General features: G+C 43.5%; 1 protein-coding gene across 4 annotated transcripts; it reads right to left on the minus strand.

Moving 5' to 3' along the window:
* Window positions 1–1,575: 1,575 nt before the first annotated feature.
* On the minus strand, window positions 1,576–14,216 carry LOC121579559 (pyruvate dehydrogenase E1 component subunit alpha, mitochondrial). 4 transcript variants are annotated; one of them, XM_041894262.2, is made up of 13 exons: window positions 13,495–14,216; window positions 12,736–12,756; window positions 11,030–12,004; window positions 10,321–10,389; window positions 10,062–10,235; window positions 9,817–9,943; window positions 5,078–5,169; window positions 4,828–4,920; window positions 4,573–4,728; window positions 4,418–4,489; window positions 4,233–4,300; window positions 2,381–2,489; window positions 1,576–2,245 (listed from the first exon to the last, which is right to left on the minus strand). In XM_041894262.2, exons 1-13 carry the CDS (start codon window positions 13,549–13,551, stop codon window positions 2,081–2,083), a joined length of 2,178 nt encoding a protein of 725 aa, XP_041750196.1. In that variant the 5' UTR covers window positions 13,552–14,216; the 3' UTR covers window positions 1,576–2,080. The 4 variants fall into 4 exon arrangements, with proteins under 4 accessions (XP_041750196.1, XP_041750197.1, XP_041750198.1 ...); XM_041894263.2 differs by lacking the exon at window positions 12,736–12,756 and having other exon boundaries at window positions 13,495–14,192; XM_041894264.2 differs by lacking the exon at window positions 11,030–12,004 and having other exon boundaries at window positions 13,495–14,100.
* Window positions 14,217–16,350: the final 2,134 nt, after the last annotated feature.

Raw genomic sequence — 16,350 nt, forward strand, 5'->3', positions numbered from 1 at the left:
TGCATGTGTATTTCCCACCGTGTGTGGGGGTGCTTTGCTGGTGACACTGTCTGTGATTTACTTACAATTCAAGGCACACTTAACCAGCATGGCTACCACAGCATTCTGCAGCGGTACGCCATCCCATCTGGTTTGGGCTTAGTGGGACTATAATTTGTTTTTCAACAGGACAATGACCCAACACACCTCCAGGCTGTGTAAGGGCTATTTGACCAAGAAGGAGAGTGTTGGAGTGCTGCATCGGATGACCTGGCCTCCGCAATCACCCGACCTCAACCCAATTGAGATGGTTTGGGATGAGTTGGACCGCAGAGTAAAGGAAAAGCAGCCAACAAGTGCTCAGCATATGTGGGAACTCCTTCAAGACTGTTGGAAAAGCATTCCAGGTGAAGCTGGTTGAGAGAATGCCAAGTGTGCAAAGCTGTCAAGGCAAAGGGTGGCTACATTGAAGAATCTCAAACATAAAATATATTTTGATTTGTTTAACACTTTTTTGGTTACTACATGATTCCATGTGTCATTTCATAGTTTGCCTTCACTATTATTCTACAATGTAGAAAATAGTAAAAATAAAGAAAAACCCTGGAATGAGTAGGTGTCCAAACTTTTGACTGGTACTGTATATAATTTATTTATATATATATATATATATATCACACACTTTCTCTTGCTCTTAAAAAACAGCATATGCCATTTAGCAGACTTTTATCCAAAGCAACATAGTTACGGATGCATACATTTTTGTATGGGTGGTCCCAGCGGGAATCAAACCCACAATCATGCCGTTGCAAGCGCTGTGCTCTACCAACTGAGCCAGTGGACCACACATTCACATATACAAAGCCCAAAACAAGTTCATTAGTTTCTTTCAATGTTTATTTGTTTCGACAGACAATAACGGAGCACATACACTTCCTGATCTCATCACCTCCGGGGGAAAACCAGGACAGATCCCTGTGTAGTGCCCCACTGTTCTGTAGTATGACCATTATTCACTGTAACAGTTGACCACCAAGACTCCCAAAAGAGGCATTTTCTATTCCTTCTTGAAGCAGTTATAGTTTGAGTACTGGTACGTTAGGTGCAAAACACATTCAGCAATAAATACGAGGCTGATAGGACAAAACAATTATTTCAGGGAACTAGAGAGCAGGGGGCATTATGATTTAGAAGGTGATGGTCTACAAAAATGGTGTATGACTAACAACACAGTGAAGGCATGAGGTCAGCAGTATTCAATAATCTGTCTCTGAAGCATCACACCACAATTTCCAGACTCCGCCTTCATTCATGTGGATCTTTAGTGCTCCGCTACGAGTGACACGCAGTCTAGAGACACATCTTCCAAACACAGACAAGATCCCACAGGCACAGGTTTGATTTCGCAAGATATATAAAAATGCTAACATCCCAACGTAAAGCCCTTTATTTAATATACCCTTTATTTAATCTTATTTGGATAGGGAGAAGAAAAAAAACAATCAAATAGGAATACATTTTTTTTTCTTCATTTTAGCAGACGCTCTTATCCAGAGCGACTTAATTAGTGCATACATTTTATTTTTTCCCACACTGGTCCCCCGTGGGAATCGAACCCACAACCCTGGCGTTGCAAGCGCCATGCTCTACCAACTGAGCTACACGGGACTATGTTATACCAGTAATGTTGATAAGGACAATTGGTCCAAGTGACCAGTCTCAGAACAACATTTGGAGAGGGATAATGAAAGGCTCTTCTTACTTCTCTTGTGTTTTAAGTGACTTTTCAACAGAAAAGACAAGAGCCAATAGTGTGGCATGAGCACTGCAAGTAGCAATGACTCAGAGTTAGTCAATGAGGTATGACACAGTCAGGCACTGTTTTTGGGTGTGGAGTGTTTGGATTAGGGCTCTCAAGGGAAAATAAATGGGTGGTATAAGTTATTGTCGGCATGGGATAATGTGTGTGTGGGGGGGCAAGAAGATTAGTCCATGAAGGCCATTGGCTGAGATGAGGAATGTGATGTGTGCAAAGAGAAGTGTGCGTTGATGGAGCATAGGGGAAGGGCCTGGAAGACAAAAGGGTGGGGCATGAGAGCCTTTAGCTGGTCGACGTCAGCTTGGTCCATGGGGTGGCGCCACGCACTTCAAAGGGCTGATCGTTGGCGAAGATGTGGCTACACAGGTCATCCAGAGGGGGCTCTGGGTCTGTGGTAGCAAACTGTGCAGCATCTTCAATCTCCTTCCTCACCGCAATATCAATCTCCTGCACACATACAGGACAAGGGAAGTTTGGTCATTACATCCTCCAAGACATGCTTCTGTCAGCTGTAACTATGTATATACTGCCTATTCATACTGTGTCGAATGGCCAGTATATTAGTGAATATTTGAGAATCACCTTGAGCTCCTCTATGCTGGCCATGTTGTTGCTGAGCATGCGGTCCTTCAGCATGGAGATGGGGTCGCTCTTACTACGGACCTCCTGGATCTCCTCACGTGTGCGGTAGCTAAGGAAGGGGAAAGAGCGGGGTAGGGGTATGCAGTGTCACTACGGCAGGTAAGAGAATGCAGGGAGGAGGCTACTGGGGGACATAGCAGAGTGCAAGGCAGCAATATATTAAAGCACTGAAAAACTAGCTGTTGAATCCCTGGTAGGTCAGCACTAGGCTAGGTTTCCATCCAATTGGTGCCAGATTTTCATGCGAATATTCAAAAGAATCTGCGTATTTTCCCACCAGAGGTGTTTCCATCAAACTGATTTGTTGCGGAGAAAAGTCTGTGTGATGACGTAGTGCACATAAAAAAGTTCCCATGTACCCAATTTAAAGAAAAATAGGCTGTGGCTGCAGATCTGTAGGTAACCCCCCAGTTCTACCCCCCCGTAGTAGTTGAGTATCCCTGTAATATGCTATGCTATTATATTGGGTTCTGTTATGTACAATACTATCATCATGTGATGTTGCAGACATTGATGATTCAGCTTTGATCTAACTTTATTGAACAAGCACCAATCGCCAGAGTAGCCTGTTCTCCACGAGTAGAGCAGGGACTGAGTAAGTAGAGAATCCCGCGCATGCGCAGAAGCGTCGGGACCTTTAGCTGTCGGGAAGAAAGGTCCAGAAAAGTCGGATCCGCAGCCACTCCGTAAAAAAAATATATCAACTCTGCCGAGGGTTTTGTCGCAAAAACGGTTAAATTGAAAACTTGCCCAATCTGGTTTTGGCGCATGCTCTCTAGACAAGTTTGCTGATAAAGTGGACAGGTTTTATGATGAGATATGGATAAGAGCAAGATCATTTTATTTGATTATTGGCAGCAAACAGCGATTATCATGTCACCAGCATTCAAATAGTCTACCCTCGATATTTAGCCTATTGGAAATGTGCATGATCACTGTGCACTTAACCAGCATGTGAAGTTCATCATAACTTATTTCATCCACCTATATGCTTTCCTGCATCGTGTTGGTAGGCCTACAACGTAACATATTGCGTGACTTGTGGTTATTATATCAATATTTGTGCATAAAAAAGGTGTTTCCACCCCCATTTCTCACATAATACATTTTACAGACACAAAAAGATCCCACCCTGTCGAACGAACAAATTGTCTGTCGACATTTATGAATTTTATCCGACATTTCCTGTTTCCATTACCCCTGTCGTGACTGTTTTTATGGGGCAGGTAAATCCTTCGCATTAAATGGTTGGGTGGAAACCTGTTTACTGATGGAGTTCAAATCACTTCTACAGAGAAAATAACAGATAGGTAGGTAATAAGAATCATGTCTATGGCATCAACAATACTAATCTACTAATCCAATAACGATATACAGAGCATACAAAAAAGAACGCTTGCTGTTTCCATGACAGACTGACCAGTTGAAAGCTATGATCCCTTATTGATGTCATGTGTTAAATCCACTTCAAATCAGTGTAGATGAAGGGGAGGAGACAAGTTAAAGAAGGATTTTTAAGCCTTGAGACAATTGAGACATGGATTGTGTATGTGTGCCATTCAGAGGGTGAATGGGCAAGACAAAAGATTTAAGTGCCTTTGAATGGGGTATGGTAGTAGGTGCAGGCACACCGGTTTGTGTCAAGAACTGCAACGCTGCTGGGTTTTTCACGCTCAACAGTTTCCCATGTGTATCAAGAATGGTCCACCACCCAAAGGACATCCAGCCAATTTGACACTGGGAAGCATTGGAGTCATTGTTTGGTACACTCAGTTGAGCTGTGGACATTTACCTGACGCCAGGATCGCTCATGCTGTGTCCATGATAACGGTAGGTCTGGAGCTCCATGAGGATAGGGCCCTGAACACAGGTGGAGCAGAGAAACAGTCTCAGTTGTGCTACTTCGACTTAAAAACACACAAACCTGTACACAGTACACAGACACAAAATCAACAACCCTACATACTTGATGCTCACCTTTCCAGATCGGCAGTGATCAGCTGCAAACTTGGTGGCCTCTCTAACACACAGAACATCCATCCCATCCACCTGGATACAGATACATTACTTGAGTTTAAGAATTACATTTTGCAAGTTATACAGAAGCGTGAATGTATTAGTTAGCAGTCTACCCTGAGGCCAGGAATGTAGTCTCCTCTCTTGTAGTATTCGGTGCTGGCAGCAGAGCGCTCTACTGATGTGCCCATGCCATATTGGTTGTTCTCACAGATGAAGATGATGGGTAACTTCCAAAGAGACGACATGTTATATGTCTCAAAGATCTGACCCTGTGGATTAATAAAAATTCAGTCAACAGTTGGGCTCAAATCGTTGTACTTCATATGTTCAATGCATGCAGGTGTTAAGAAGCATGTTGTATGTCAAACCTGGTTGGCTGCTCCATCACCATAGAGACTGACACACAGCTGGTCATTGCCCAGGTACTTGCAGGCCAGGGCTACACCAGCTCCCAGGGGTACCTGAGGGGAGATTAGGCAGGTGTTATATTTGAGAGGGAGAATCCACCCTCTTTGAATGGGATATACAGCTTAGACAAATGATCAGGTTAAAAAAGGAATCAAATGGGATTCTTTCAAATCTAAGATAAATAAATAATGCTAGGCCTTTGTGAATTACCTGAGCTCCCACAATGCCATTGCCTCCATAGAAGTTTTTAGTGTACATGTGCATAGAGCCTCCCTTGCCTTTAGCAATGCCTCCTCTACGACCTTAGTGAGACAGCAAGGGAAGAAAATAATGAGTGAAAGAGGTGTGTTTGAATGGTTAGGAAGACAAAATCAGAGGTGCAATGTAGAATGATTAGCTCTTGGTGCTGAGCGATTAACCAAATGTTGCTTTTTTGGTTATTAAACAAATAATTGACAGACAATTTCAATTACTTTAATTCCATTTTGTTTTTTTTTGTGAGCCAACGCGCCGTTTCTCTAGAGAGAAATCAAATCATTCACGAGATAAATGAAGCCAAGAACTATATGGGACGCTGGGCTGACGGGAGTTGTAGTTTTTATTTTTATTTATTTTTTATTTTATTTCACCTTTATTTAACCAGGTAAACCAGTTGAGAACAAGTTCTCATTTACAACTGCGACCTGGCCAAGATAAAGCAAAGCAGTGCGATAAAAACAACACAGAGTTACATATGGGGTAAAACAAAACAAAGTCAAAAATACAACAGAAATACATATAATATACAGTGTGCAAATTTAGCAAGTTATGGAGGTAAGGCAATAAAATAGGCTATAGTGCAAAATAATTACAATTAGTATTAACACTGGAATGATAGATGTGCAAGAGATGATGTGCAAATAGAGATACTGGGGTACAAATGAGCAAAATAAATAACAATATAGGGATGAGGTAGTTGGGCGGGCTAATTTCAGATGGGCTGTGTACAGGTAAGATGGGCTGTGTGATCGGTAAGGTGCTCTGACAACTGATGCTTAAAGTTAGTGAGGGAGATAAGTGTCTCCAGCTTCAGAGATTTTTGCAATTTGTTCCAGTCATTGGCAGCAGAGAACTGGAAGGAATTGCGGCCAAAGGAGGTGTTGGCTTTGGGGATGACCAGTGAGATATACCCGCTGGAGCGCAGACTACGGGTGGGTGTTACTATGGTGACCAATGAGCTAAGATAAGGCGGGGATTTGCCTAGCAGTGATTTATAGATGGCCTGGAGCCAGTGGGTTTGGCGACGAATATGTAGTGAGGACCAGCCAACAAGAGCGTACAGGTCACAGTGGTGGGTATTATATGGGGCTTTGGAGACAAAACGGATGGCACTGTGATAGACAACATCCAATTTGCTGAGTAGAGTGTTGGAGGCTATTTTGTAAATGACATCGCCGAAGTCAAGGATCGGTAGGATAGTCAGTTTTACGAGGGCATGTTTGGCAGCATGAGTGAAGGAGGCTTTGTTGCGAAATAGGAAACCGATTCTAGATTTAACTTTGGATTGGAGATTCTTAATGTGAGTCTGGAAGGAGAGTTTACAGTCTAACCAGACACCTAGATATTTGTAGTTGTCCACATACTCTAGGTCAGACCCGTCGAGAGTAGTGATTCTAGTCGGGTGGGCGGGTGCAAGCAGCGTTCGGTTGAAGAGCATGCATTTAGTTTTACTAGTGTTTAAGAGCAGTTGGAGGCTACTGAAGGAGTGTTGTATGGAATTGAAGCTCGTTTGGAGGTTTGTTAACACAGTGTCCAATGAAGGGCCAGATGTATACAAAATGGTGTCGTCTGCGTAGAGGTGGATCTGAGAGTCACCAGCAGCAAGAGCGACGTCATTGATATACACAGAGAAAAGAGTCGGCCCAAGAATTGAACCCTGTGGCACCCCATAGAGACTGCCATAGGTCCAGACAACAGGCCCTCCGATTTGACACATTGAACTCTATCTGAGAAGTAGTTGGTGAACCAGGCGAGGCAGTCATTTGAGAAACCAAGGCTATTTAGTCTGCCAATAAGAATGCGGTGGTTGACAGAGTCGAAAGCCTTGGCCAGGTCAATGAAAACGGCTGCACAGTACTGTCTATTATCGATCGCGGTTATAATATCGTTTAGGACCTTGAGCGTGGCTGAAGTGCACCCATGACCAGCTCGGAAACCGGATTGCATAGCGGAGAAGGTACGGTGGGATTCGAAATGGTCGTTGATCTGTTTGTTGACTTGGCTTTCAAAAACTTTTGAAAGGCAGGGCAGGATGGATATGGGTCTGTAACAGTTTGGATCTAGAGTGTCACCCCCTTTGAAGAGGGGGATGACCGCGGCAGCTTTCCAATCTCTGGGGATCTCAGACGTTACGAAAGAGAGGTTGAACAGGCTAGTAATAGGGGTTGCGACAATTTCGGCGGCTAGTTTTAGAAAGAAAGGGTCCAGATTGTCTAGCCCAGATGATTTGTAGGGGTCCAGATTTTGCAGCTCTTTTAGAACATCAGCTGTCTGGATTTGTGTGAAGGAGAAGCGGGGGGGGCATGGGCAAGTTGCAGCGGAGGGTGCAGAGCCGGGGTAGTGGTAGCCAGGTGGAAAGCATGGCCAGCCGTAGCAAAATGCTTGTTGAAATTATCGATTATTGTAGATTTATCGGTGGCGATAGTGTTTCCTAGCCTCAGTGCAGTGGGCAGCTGGGAGGAAGTGCTCTTATTTTCCATGGACTTTACAGTGTCCCAAAACTTTTTGGAGTTAGTGCTACAGGATGCAAATTTCTGTTTGAAAAAGTTAGCCTTTGCTTTCCTAACTGCTTGTGTATATTGGTTCCTAACTTCCCTGAAAAGTTGCATATCGTGGGGGCTATTTGATGCTAATGCAGTACGCCACAGGATGTTTTTGTGCTGGTCAAGGGCAGTCAAGTCTGAGGAGAACCAGGGGCTATATCTGTTCTTAGTTCTGTATTTTTGAATGGGGCATGTCTATTTAAGATTGAGAGGAAATTACTTTTAAAGAACAACCAGGCATCCTCTACTGACGGAATGAGATCTATATCCATCCAGGATACCTGGGCCAGGTCAATTAGGAAGGCCTGCTCGCTGAAGTGTTTTTGGGAGCGTTTGACAGTGATGAGGGGTGGTCGTTTGACCGCGGACCCGTTACGGACGCAGGCAATAAGGCAGTGATCGCTGAGATCCTGGTTGAAGACAGCGGAGGTGTATTTAGAGGGTAAGTTAGTCAGGATGATATCTATGAGGGTACCCATGTTTACGGATTTAGGGTTGTACCTGGTAGGTTCGTTGATAATTTGTGTGAGATTGAGGGCATCTAGTTTAGATTGTAGGATGGCCGGGGTGTTAAGCATATCCCAATTTAGGTCACCAAGCAGTACAAACTCTGAGGATAGATGGGGGGCAATCAATTCACATATGGTGTCCAGGGCACAGCTGGGGGCTGACGGGGGTCTGTAGCAAGCGGCAACAGTGAGAGATTTATTTCTGGAAAGGTGGATTTTTAGAAGTAGAAGCTCAAACTGTTTGGGCACAGACCTGGATAGTATGATGGAGCTCTGCAGGCTATCTCTACAGTAGATTGCAACTCCACCCCCTTTGGCAGTTCTATCTAGACGGAAAATGTTATAGTTGGGGATGGAAATTTCAGAATTTTTGGTGGCCTTCCTAAGCCAGGATTCAGACACTGCTAGAACATCAGGGTTGGCGGAGTGTGCTAACGCAGTGAATAACTCAAACTTAGGAAGGAGGCTTCTGATATTTATGTGCAGAAAACCAAGACTTTTACGGTTACAGAAGTCAACAAATGATAGCTCCTGGGGAGTAGGAGTGATACTGGGGGCTGCAGGGCCTGGGTTAGCCTCTACATCACCAGAGGAACAGAGGAGGACTAGAATAAGGATACGGCTAAAGGCTTTAAGAACTGGTCTTCTAGTGCGTTGGGTACATAGAATAAAGGGGGCAGTTCTCCGGGCGTTGTAGAAAAGATTCAGGGCATTATGTACAGAAAAGGATATGGAAGGATATGAGTACAGTTCAGGTAACCCTAAGCGTTGGGTAACAATGAAAGAGATAGCGTCATTGGAGGCATCGATTGAGCCGGTCTCGGCGTGTATGGGGGGAGGAACAAAGGAACTATATGAGGCAGTTTGAAAGGGACTAGGGGTTCTACAGTGAAATTGTATAATAAGAACTAACCCAAACAGCAAATGTTCAACCTAGTGTAGCAAATGTTCAACCTAGTTCAGCGCAGAACCGTGGTAATTAACTACAATGACCATAATCCATTGCGCCTGTTCTTTTCCGGCTCGGACCCAGATGGATACACTTTTACGCCTCCTATGTTAGGTTAGATACACAGATAGCATACGCCGCTGCATGAGAGAGTAATGTACACAACAACGAGAAGAACTAGTACAATTATTTCATCAGACAACTCTGCAGCATACTTAGGCAGGCTAGCCTAGCTAAATAGGATGACTAAAGACAGTACAGTATGGGGAGAACACAGAATGTTAGATGGTTGTCTGGCTGCTACTGTCTGAGCAGAGGAGATGAGATGACTTAGGAATGAAAAATTATAAAGTCAAAAAATAAAACTAAGTAATATACACAACTGAAATATCTTATTATTTAATAGTAATTTCCTTTTTTTCTATATGGACCTGACAAAGACAATGGAATATTTTCAATGTTTTGGCAATTTAACGTTCACCATTTCTGGCTTTGACATTTCCATTAAAAATCTCTCGTCATTTTAATATCATTAATTCATAATGCATTTAATGTTTAAAAAAATAATAGAAACCGAAATTCGTGATTATTTTTTAATAATCGAACCGACCTCAAAAAGCACTAATCGTTCAGCACTATTAGCTCTTATTAGAGTTATCTATTGGATTGGGTCAAGTCAAGTACACTCACCAGTGAGCTCAGCCATGATCTCCCTGACGGTCCCGCCCCTGGTGAGGGTATAGCCGTGGGCGCGGTATGCAGTAATCAGGTGATCTGACAGGGTGATACCCCCCTCAATGCCAACCGCACAGGCTTCCTATCATAGAATAACAAACAGAATCTCTGAGCGTTTATATTTGAATGAAGTATGTGTGTATACATGCGAGACTATATTTGCTTATACAATCCATGAGAGTGATTGTGTGCGCCCTAACCTGGCCATCATACAGATGACAAAAGCCTCTGATGATCTTCTGCTTGTACAGCTGATCTGCCTTCAGCTCCATGCGTCTTATGGTCTGCATGGTGCGGTAGTACTTCAGTCCCTCCTCCCGGGTCAGAGTGGCCGTCAGAGGTGGGCCCTCCTCCAGACGATGTAGGTCCACTTTCTATACGAGGGAACACACACAATGCGATCTCATCAAGGCAAACAGTGAGAATCAATCAGCTAAAAACGTTTTATTTTTGTCTTACCTTTATGTCAAAGGTGGCCTCAGGAGTGAAATCAGCATATGAACGTGATGACGCCACCATGCTGGCGGCCTAAAATAAAACAGAGGACGTTGAGAGATGCACTCCATGTGTACATTCTACCAGACATCATCACGTCTTTTCACAACTACAAAAATACTTCACAAGACCTGCAGTTGGGCAAGCCAGGAGAGGCAGCACAAAAGTATCTGAAATAGGACAGACCCATACAGTGATAAAGGGTGGAGTGAATAACCTTGAGATAAAACATACCTACACTTCCAGAGGTTGATCCACACACCACAACACCAACTAGCATGAATAAACACTCCATTGTCACTGAGATCACCAGTGAAAAGTCAGATTGTCTCAATCACTGAACCAATCAGCTAACAAGAACGCCTCATTGGCTGAAACAGACATATCCAGAATAATGTATGTTCAAATGTGAATGGTTAATGAGGGGAAAAAGAGAACATATTATTGTGTTGTAGACCAAAGATGAAAATAGTTCATTTTGGGGTGGGCAGGTTCACACAGCCAGTCAATTCAAACACTAAGGAAACAGTGATCATCACACCATGGGCTTAGCCTTAGCGTGAGAAAACAGCAGGATCACAGCACCTGTGCATAAGGGCATGCAGAGCACTGTAAAAGCGTGAGTGGTTGTGAGGGGAGGAGAGTAAGATACAGAGGGGCTGCCAGTACTCACAGCAAGCTGTGGCTCTGGTAAAGGAGTGTCTTCAGTCAAGCTGAGGGCGATCTCAGGGCGTGAAAGCAACATTATGTCTGTATTCTGGCTCCTCTCTGCCAGCTGAGGCTCAGATATGGATGAGTTAGTAGTGTCGCTGTTAGTACTGATGTCAGGTTCTGAGAGGTTTAATTCCTGGGTCGGTTGGCCTGTGTTTAGAGGTCGTTCTGGTGATGTTAGTTCTAGTGTTAGTTGGTCAAAGTTTATTTCTGCTTCTGTTGAAGAGTGGGCTATGATAGGTGCATCAGAGGTTATTGGAGGCTCTGGTAAAGTCGATTCTGATACTTGAGAGTCCATCGCAGCTGACTGTTCAGATGAGTTTGATTCTGGAATAACTGGGTTTGTTCTAACAAGTGGTTCGGATAAAGTTAATTCTGAAACAATCGGGACATTTAAGGGTTCTTCTAAGGGTTCTGAAACAGTCAAGGCAGTATCTGCCAAGGGTTCTGCTTCTGAAACCGTCAGGGTAGTATCTGATAAGGGTTCTGTAACAGTCGGGCCAGTTGCTAAGGGTTCTGGTGAGTTTAGATTTGGTTGCTCTGATAAGGATAATTCTGAGACTGGCAGGTCCGTATTTATCACATGGTGAAGTGATGTTGGATCTGCAAATGGTTTGTCAGTGTCAAATAACTCCTCTTCAAGTTTACTGTTAAAGGCAGGGGACGGATCGACTAGAGTGGCCTCTGGGGGTTCTTCTTCAGGTATTAGTCTGCTGGCAATTGTAAGTTCTGGGGTTAGTACAGCACTGTGGTCTGTTTCAGTAAATGTTAGATCAGTCTTTGGTCTTTTGAAATTGTCTGCTAGAGGACTGTGTGAGACAGAGTATAAATCTGTGTCTGGCTTGCAGGGTCGTAGTGCTGGGTCTGGCGGAGAGGTTATGTCAGCATACTGCCCCTGGACCGCCAGCAGCTGCAAAACAGCCCTGCACATGGAGGACTGGGGAGAGAAGAGCCAGGCAGATCAGTCACTGCAGAGTCTAGCTGTAATGTCAACACCCACTGAGGGGTCTGAAAACAGCAGCAGTTACCTACTCCAGCTCAAACAGCTAAAGGCCTGGTGGTTGTTCTGAAGGTGTTGATCCAGTCCAATAGAAAAGGCTTTTCAACACTTAAAGTGCATCATCTGAGTGCTTTGTTTCATCTATGAAACAAAACTAAGCTCTGTGAATTAAAATTTGCCTTTGAAGTGGAATTCCACATAAAAACCTCTCCCAATGAAGGCCCTATGAAGACTCAGGCTAGTTCTAAACCACATTCTCTGCACTCATTAACTCACTAACCAAACAACTTTCCACTCACAATATAAAATAAACTGTACCTACCTACCTATCAAACCACTTTTGGCTTTGCCAAAGCATCTGCACTAGCCTGTTGGCTCTGACACCGCTATCCAATGTAAAATAAGTAGGACTAGCTAGAAGATATACATACATATGAGATAGGTTTGTGTGTGCATGTGAGAATTAATATCTCTTAACAGTATAAGAACTTTCAAAAAGCAACAAGATGAGGGATTAGAAGATAGCAAAGCATTCACGAGATAAAATCATTGAGTGAAAGTATGGCACATACCAAGTGAAAGGGAAATAAATCATTTAGAATAAAGCTGGAGTCAGGTGAGCCACAGGGATTGTATCACCCTTACACTACAGTAAAACCACATCTTACCTCTGACACAACCTGGGCTCCCTATAAGGCAGGGAGTGAGAGAATACAAGGGAAAGACATAAATGGATAAAGAGACAGATCAATGAGAGAATCACCTGAGAGATTATATTGTCAGACATGAAAGGGAAAGTTCTGACAATTATGTGCCACATCAAATGTTTGAGGTGTGTTATCCATGGTGGCCAGCCAATCATTGAAAACGTGAGTTTTTAGTTCCCTGTGATTACCTTCATATAACACTGATCCTTTCATCATACTGACACTTCAGTCAGAAGCTTTTTCACATCATTAAGACCTTACCATTGGGTATCTTGATTAATAGCTGACATTGTGGCACAGAAACAAAACAACCAATGATGTGACATGAGGAGATACTCTCGCATTTAACGTTATTAGAATTACTTTGATGATGATGCTGCTGCTGCTGGAGTGGAGATTAGGCTTGTTGAGGTCAACTATGTTGACAAGTTAGCAGCTCGCTAAACGATTTGCTAGTTAGCTAACTAGATAAAGTACCGGTAGGCCTTTAATATGATTCGCTTGGATCTTAGCTAGCTAACATTAACAGGTTTAATTAACTACAGCTAGGCAACAGTCCTATGTGTATCTGAAGCCAGGCTAGCTAACGTTACCCCGGTACGAGTACGAATCCGGGCCTTGCTGTCTAGCAAGGTCAAGACGGCAGCTGCTCTCGTTTAAGAAAAAGGCAAGCGGTCCTTTTTATCCTATACTAAAGTACTATCCAGAAACAATACTTACATTTCTGCTTGCACTACCCCTAAGCACGTTGGAGATTATTGTCAGCATCTTTTGCATACTATCTTGCCGCCACCGATCTGCAGAACGTTTCTGCTGCCCGTCTTCTTCTTCTTCTTCGATGAGGTTTAACGGCGGTTGGCATCCAATAAATGTTGCATTACCGCCACCTACTAGACTGGAGTATAACTCCCTTATACTTCGCTTGAAAAAATGGTCTAAATCAACAAATACCCTACACTTCCAGAGGTTGATCCACACACCACAACTAGCATGAATAAACACTAAATTGTCACTGAGATCACCAGTGAAAAGTCAGATTGTCTCAAACACTGAACCAATCAACTAACAAGAACGCCTTATTGGCTGAAACAGACATATCCAGAATAATGTATTTACTCTGGATAAATCAAATGTGTGTTCAAATGTGAATGGTTAATGAAGAAAAAAGAGAACATATTATTGTGTGGTCAACCAAATATAAAAATAGTTCATTTTGGGGTGGGCAGGTTCGCACAGTCAGTCTATTCAAGCACTCTAAGGAAACAGTGATCATCACACCATGGGCTTAGCCTTAGTGTGAGAAAACAGGTGGATCACTGCACCTGTGCATAAGGGCATGAAGAGTACTGAGGGGCTGCCAGTTCTCACAGCAAGCTGTGGCTCTGGTAAAGGAGTCTTCAGTCAAGCTGAGGGGCGATCTCAGGGCGTGAAAAATATATATACTTTTTTTATTTTTATAATCAACAAATACCCTACCATCTAACCCTGCACTCACTAAAAACCCACCATCCTACTCCACTATTTAAATCTATTTAGTCCTACCTCAGGCCAACAGCCTGAAAGGATGGGACACCACCACTTAACACACCCTGTAACTTCTGTAATACTCTAACTATGGAAACCTCAACCTGCCTCTTGCACTGGACATTTCTGATCCCCAGCCCCATGGGCACCCCTACAATTAGCACATACCACTACTTTCCCCAATGCTACACATTCCTTTGTCTCATGCCCTTCTGCACACTTCTCACACTTAGGAACCTCCCTCCTACACACTGCTGCCATATGCCCATAAGCTTGACACCTGTAACAATGTGTTCGGCACAAAAGCTCGTAAGGAATAACTTATATATCCTAACATCACTTTGTCATCCTAACATCACTTTGTCGGTCAAAGACTCAACATCAAAACGTCAGACAATGACTCTTCTGTTTGACCACTCACGCCACCCTGTCTGCGTCACACCAAACGACGAGCATCACAAACATTAGGAATCTTCCCCTTCAGTTGGTCAACTTTCACATTTACCCCTACCCCAGTAATCACTCCTCTCAATGGCGCCCTTTCCTTGAGAGCAAAACAAGTCACCTCTCTTGTCCCCCTTCATTTAATGCGGAGCGCCTGCTCCCTCTGACCAGCAGAAACACAAACAATTATCACTAGACCACTTCTGGTTACCCTCACCGATTCCACAGCACCCAACTCTGTTTTCACCCACCCTGAAACCACAAATGGATCAGCCAAAATGCAAGGGTCAACTTTTTACAAAAATGTCACTCCACAGACTCATCTTTATCATGACCCTCGGTGCAGCCCTTATGAAAAAAGATTCCAGTCAGAGTGCAGTATAACTGCAGTATGCTGCAATTACTGCTTCCAAAGTACCACAGTGCACTGCCCTTTTACTGCAGTTTCAAAACTGCGATCTTTTTTTGTAAGGGAAGCCTCCCGGGCTCCAAAAACTTCACCACACCTACCACCTCAGATACTTCTCCCTCATTCACTTCCATTTCTCCTCCTGTCTTTGATCCGGCGTACAGCTCACTCTGCTTACACTTTCTACCATTCTTCTTTAACAAATAATATCCCTTTTCCCGCCATTTTTAACCAACTCAAGCTCACCCTATTCCTCCCTCTCTCTTCGACCTCCTCTGCCTCTTTCTCTTTTTCCCTCCATTCCTCCTCCGTATTCCAAGTATACGTCTCCTTATGATAATACTGCACTTCTACTGACATACATCTTGTTCTTGCCCTCTCAAGGGACGCCATTTAACCGGCTGTCACAATCTCTGTTCAATCAGCACAAACCACTCGGGATGTAGCGCTCAACAGTGCATCCCACTAGAAAAGCAGCTGCTTCGTCTTAATGTTCTTCTTTGTCAGTAGCTATCGAAAAACTTTTCAATTTCAAACAAGCGCGCTCTTCCAACCACCATCCACAGACCGATTAATCGGTGTTTCTATGATCATCTGCAAAATAAATGCCGTCTAATATCATCTTCCCCTTCAAAGCGCGCTCCTGATGCCTGTCAAAACAACGTCGACTGCAGATGACGACATGCGCTAACCAATGACGTTTTGGCGCTAAAGTTGCTTCTAATTTAAATGGCTATCCGGAATACTTGGGACGTCCCTACCCGATTGAAGTTTACATTAAAAATAGTAGGGGTTAGGATTTAGCGTAGGAACGTCCCAAGGATTCAAAATAACACTGACCCTTCTAAATGCACAGCTTCGAGATAGGGCACGAGCATAGGCCGGGGTAGCTATAGCAAGGTAAAATAAAGCCGATTTCATCTTCAAGCATTTAATTGCAAAATGAATTACCGCATACTAAACAAGTACGTATAAATAGTCATGAATAAGGATGATGCATAAACTGGTATCTGACTGTTTAAACAAGGACCTTCAGAGGATTACATTGTATTTCAAATACTTAAAATACATCCTTCACATCCTCAGTTCTACTGAGTTCTCCTCAGCACGACTTTATCTGTTTTCCTGTTTAACTGTTCACAGGTGTGCGGTTAAGGTTACACCGCAGAGCACAGGGTTATCACTTCTCGTATTTTGTG

Source organism: Coregonus clupeaformis, chromosome 13, assembly GCF_020615455.1.
Source record: "Coregonus clupeaformis isolate EN_2021a chromosome 13, ASM2061545v1, whole genome shotgun sequence".
NCBI classification, from domain to species: domain Eukaryota; kingdom Metazoa; phylum Chordata; class Actinopteri; order Salmoniformes; family Salmonidae; genus Coregonus; species Coregonus clupeaformis.

Bases quoted from the DNA above. Each gene is read 5' to 3' on its own strand.
- LOC121579559 (XM_041894262.2), bottom strand. From the start codon at position 13,551: ATGCAAAAGATGCTGACAATAATCTCCAACGTGCTTAGGGGTAGTGCA. The intron at 12,005-12,735 runs GTAAGATGTGGT...TTCTCTCCCCAG, and splicing joins GAGCCCAGGTTGTGTCAGAG to TCCTCCATGTGCAGGGCTGT. The intron at 10,236-10,320 runs GTAAGACAAAAA...TCCCTCGTATAG, and splicing joins AGGCCACCTTTGACATAAAG to AAAGTGGACCTACATCGTCT.